General features: G+C 52.6%; 1 protein-coding gene across 1 annotated transcript in view; it reads left to right on the forward strand.

The window, feature by feature from the left end:
- Positions 1–5,212, forward strand: part of SEC14L5 (SEC14 like lipid binding 5) — a 47,565-nt gene that overhangs the window by 19,834 nt on the left and 22,519 nt on the right. Inside the window, exon 2 of the mRNA XM_007939716.1 lies at positions 5,058–5,207. Coding sequence (XP_007937907.1) covers positions 5,058–5,207 — 150 coding nt within the window. The remainder of the gene's footprint in view (positions 1–5,057; positions 5,208–5,212) is intronic.

The raw sequence follows: 5,212 nt of genomic DNA on the forward strand, positions 1-5,212 counted from the left end.
TGGGTTGTGTTTGTTCCTTCTAGTTGTCCCTTCTGTTCTCCCTAAGGCTGTGTGTCAGGGTGGCTAGGCCATGATTCTCAGTGGTTTGGCAATTATGATGTAGTCATCTCCCATGATGAGATCTGCTATGAGCAGCCGATTAGTGGAAAGGGAATTTCTGTGTAAGCGTGGCCTGCAGCCAATGCATATGGATATTCTGGCAAAGCGCTCTGGCTTTATGCTTGATCTGGCTTCTCTGTCTGGCTCTGTTCTTTGGACTCGAGCCAGCTCTGTTGCCTACAGAGTTTGGGGTTCGTTAGCCTCCACAGCCTGTGAGCAAGCAGGCTGCTGTCTTACCTGCTAATCTCGGGGTCGTCAGCCCCTGTGGCTACAAGAGTCAGAAGAAACCTCCAGCCTGATGTCTGACCCACGTACTTGACACTTGCCAGCCTCTACAACTGTGTGAGCCATTTCCTTGAGATAAATCTGTCTATCTGTCTGTCTCTGCCTCTGTATCTAAGTGTCACTGCTTCTTGGGAAAGCGGAGCTGGTGGGGCTGGAGCAAGGTGAGGGGTGTTGGGGTGGGAGGTGGGCTGGTGGGGCAGATACCTCGCCTGATGATGACCTTGGGCATCGGGGCCTGTTCTGAGGATGTCCCTCCCACAAGTCGTGCCGCCGAGGGTGCAGGCGTGCGACTGAAGGACAGTCAGGAGGAAGGGGAGCAGCTCAGGGGCCATGTGGCCACGGACGGCAGGCGGAAGGACTGCGGGTGGAGGAAGGGAAAGATGTGGCCAGCATGGCTCGGAGGACAATGTCTGGCTGTTTTGAAGCCACCCACAAGAATAAGCCTGGCCACTGAGCAGCACATTCCAGGAGGGAGTGGGGCCTGGGCGTGGGTCCCGGCCAACTGGGAATTCAACTAATTTTAAGGCTTCCCATTTTTGAGCTGTGTGACCTTGGGTAAGGTACTGAGCCTCCCTGGACTCCAGTTTCCTCGATGCTTGCTGTGTGCTAATTGCTTTAGGACACGGTCTGCTAACATGCTCCCCACCACTGTGAGGCAGGGACTACACCAGTTGCGGTCAAGGACAGTGTGACTCCTGGTGACCCCATGTGGATCAGATTAGAGCTATGCTTCACAGGCTATTCAGTGACCTACCTTCTCAGAAGTAGATCACCAGGCCTTTCTTCTGGGGGGCTTCTGGGTAGACTTGAACCTCTGACCTTTTACTTGGCCCTGAGCCTATCAGCTGCTTGTACCACCCAGGGACTCCTGCAGGGACGATACCACCCCATTTCACATATTAAGAAGCAGAGGCTCAAAGGGGTTAAGGGATTTGCTCAAAGTCACCCAGTGAGGAAGTAGCAGAGTCAGGACTTGACCTGAGCCCAACCACTTCTGAATTAGATACTCTTTCCTCATATGCCTTCAAAACTGTCAGCATCCATCCTGATCAAAAGGGGGAAAATGCAGAACAGAATCTCAAATTCTCATTGAGTCCAGATTTCTGGAGCCATGGAGGCTGGATGCATCCCCGAAAGTGTTCCCCTGATGTGATCTTGAAGTCTTAAACCAAAAATATCCCCTGAAGTCTTCTAAAAAGCACATAATGGTTTAGCTTCACTAATAAGCAATGTGTGCCTGGAACATGGTGGTCTTGTATTGTTTCTTTTAAGATCTCTCTCCATGGCAAATCAGAATGGCAGAAATTGCACAGGGATGAAAGTGGGGAGGCAGGAATGCATAGGTCAAAAGGCCCCAGGAACAAGTAACCACAGGAAGGAAGTGGGAAGAGAGCTGTTACTTTGTGAGGATTGTAATCAGTGTCAGGAAACAAAATGTGTATGAACTGCTGAATGGAAAAGGAATCTGCTCCGTAAAATTTCACCCAAACCCCCCAAAAAAAGTTAAAAAGAAAAAAAAGGTTCTACCTGAATGAGAGCAAACTGACAACAGCAATTTGAAAGATTAGAAAGGAAACTTAGGAGGTAGTGAGCTGATGTTCATGAGAGAAGAACAATTTGGAAAAGGTGGTGAGAATAGGTCACACAACTTGAATGGAACCAGCATCACTGGATTATACGTGGAGAAACGGTTGAATTTGTGGTAGGTTTGCAGTGCAGGGTCTCAACAACAATAAATAATAGATTATTAAAAAAAAAAAAAATGTCAGTCCTCTCTCCATCACGGTTCCATCCTTGCATTTGGTGGTGTGAGTGCTCCAGGATGGACAGCATGTGGGTCCTGTTGCCTGGCGGTGACCTCCAAGAATAAAAATTCTGAGCGCGTGAACCACTCAACGGGTTTCATCCCCTGGGAGAAGAGCTTGGTTTTGTACCCCTTATCCAGGTGATGAATCAGACTTAAAGCACAGGGCTGGCCTCTCAGTGGGGCTTCAACGCCCACAGCCTGACCCACCCATGCTCTTACCCACGTGGCTAATTGGATTCCTTTGAAAGAGGGTCCAAGAGCTTGAGATGTGTTAAGGGGACACTGTTCTCAGGGGGCCCCCTTTGCCAGCCCTCTAAGCCTGGACTCCTTGGCAGAGGCATACCTAGGATATGGCAGCTATGACGTGTGCCCTGAGTGCCACTTGAGGGACACCAATGACCAGTTTCTACTGGCAGTCTTCATTCAGCAATTTAAAATGAATCGCCATAGGCACTGTTTCTGCAGACAGGTCTCTGCTTCTAGGAGCCGCAGGGCACACTCTCCCTAGGGACAGGGGCTCTGGGTTCTAACTCTGCTGTTTTGTCAAAACAAGCAGCTCCTAGTTCTGGGAGGAGGCAGTTCTGTCGCTGACTGTGAGCAGGGGAGTGCTGGGCTGGCCTAGTGGGGACTGTTGTGAGACTAGGACACCTGGGCGTGCTCCCATTTCTTTTTTGGCCCCCTCCCCCTGCTCCGAGACAGGCTCCAGGGAGGGGGTGGGTCCTCAGATCCCAGCCCTATCTCTCGTTGATCCTGATTCCAGGGCACGTGGGCTGTGGCAGGCACTTGGAGCTGACCCCACTTGGAATACTGTCAACCACGGATGCCAGGCACAGCCCTCCACCGCCCGGGCCCTCCATCGCCCTGCCCAGCACTTCCAGAACTGGGCACAGATTCTCACCCCTCCCCCAGCACTGTTCATTGGCTTGAGGGTCCTCTCCAGCCACTCCCACCAGTTCTGCAGCTGTCTGGGAGCACCCCCTGCCCTGCAGGGAGGAGCCAGTCCGGAGCCCGCAACTGGCCTGAGGTGGCTGCGAGGACAGTGTCACAGAGCCCGACTCCACAGCCACCTTCACTCAGTGCCAAGCGCTGGGAAATTATCCAGCTGTCCCTTTTAGCACTCACTTCAGGGAACCCTGAGCAGGAGGGCTGTGTATCAGCTCACTGACGAGCATGGCGACTGATGCACCGAGAAGTTAAGGAACCTGCCCCAGGTCACACAGCTCGTGAGCGGTGGAGCTGGGCTTTGTGCCCAGGCAGAGGGCTCCCGAGTTGGTACTGCTGACCTCAGACAAGATGCTGCAGCTCACAGGGACATGCGTGGAGGGGTTCACCAACAGCATGGGTATTAATATGTACATATACACAGTGTCGTGCAGTTCATGTCAACTCCTAGTGACCTCACATGACAGTAGAACTGCTCCATGGGGCTATCTAGGCAATAATCTTTATGGGAGCTGATCACCACGTCTTTCTTCCATGGAGCCACTTGGTGGGATTAAAGCACCACCTTCTGGGTTAGCAGCTAAGGGCTTAACTGTTGTCACACCAGCATTCCTTTAAACCCCAAACCCGGTGCCGTCTAGTCAATTCTAACTCATAAAGCCTTCACAGGGCAGAGCAGAATTGCCCCATAGGATTTCTGAGGCTGTAATCTTTACGGAAGCAGGCTCCCATACTTTTCTCCTGTGCATCAGCTGGTGGGTTTGAACCACTGACCTATAGGTTACCAGCCAAGCACTTATCCACTGTGCCACCCGGGCTCCTATATTTATCATATACCAAATGTATTCACATATAAAATGAACTCATTTATCTATCAAACCAAATTCATTGCTGTCGAGTCGGACCGACTCATAGCGACCCCTCCCTGGGTTTCCGAGGCCGTATCTCTACAGAAGCAGATTGCCCAATCCTTCCTTCCGAGGAGTGGCTGGTGGGTTTGAACCGCCAACCTCCTGGTTAGCAGTCAAGCGCCTTAGGCACTACGCCCCTAGAGCTCCCCACCCTTATATATGGAACATTATGTGTGTATACATGGTTGTCAGTAGGGGCTGGGAGAAAGCCAGAGCTGTGTCTCTGTGCCTTAAAAGTTACACATGTGCTCACACATGTGTGTGTGTAAAGCCAGTTACCATGCTGATTCTCACTCCTGTCAACCCCATGTGTGTCAGAGTAGAATTGCTCCAAGGGTTTTCCTGACTGTAATGTAACAAAAGCGCAATCGCCAGGCTTTCTCTTCCCCAGTGCCAGTCTATAGAGGGGTTTGAACCGCCAACCTTTAGGTCAGCAGTCAAGTGCAAACTGCACCACCCAAGAACCTGTGCGTGCACATAATTTAAATGTACATATATAATGATATACGATGCATCTTCATGCTGTTGTGAGGTGCCGTCAGGTTGGCCCGTGGCTCATGCAGACCCCATGCCCAGCAGTGTTCCCTCCCCTCCCCTCCCTCACTGGCTGAATTTTGCAAGTAGATCCGCAGGCCCTTCTTCCAAGACACCTGTGAGTGGACTCCAGCCTCCAGCTTTGGAATTTGCAGCTGAGCACTGAGCAGTTTCCACTGCCAGGGGTATTGTCAAATACATACATTTTTTCGGAAAGGCACTCTTCCAATGCATTCTTCAAACGCACCAGGCTAGCTACTCTTACTTCTGGGAGCACTCCTGTGTAGAGCTAAAAAGTCATTTGACAAATCTTGGGAGAGGTGTGATGGGGCCGTTATTAGTAACAAGGGCTGTCACCGCGCACCCTCCTTGCACAAATACGCGGCAGCGCCGGGGGGCAGGCTGAGGGCTGAGCTCCCGCGACCCCAGCCTGGCCTTCACGCCCGCTCCGCCCCACCCCGTCCCGGGTCCCGCCCCAGGCCTACGAGAAGCGCTTCCCCACCTGCCCGCACATCCCGGTCTTCCTGGGCAGCGAGGTCCTGCGCGAGTCGCTCAGCGCTGATGGGGCCGTGCACGTGGTGGAGCGGAGCTGCCGGCTGCGCGTGGAGGCCCCGCGGCTGCTGCGGAAGGTGGG

Source organism: Orycteropus afer, unplaced genomic scaffold, assembly GCF_000298275.1.
Source record: "Orycteropus afer afer isolate SDZICR_OR568_19922 unplaced genomic scaffold, OryAfe1.0 scaffold00061, whole genome shotgun sequence".
Lineage (NCBI taxonomy): Eukaryota > Metazoa > Chordata > Mammalia > Tubulidentata > Orycteropodidae > Orycteropus > Orycteropus afer.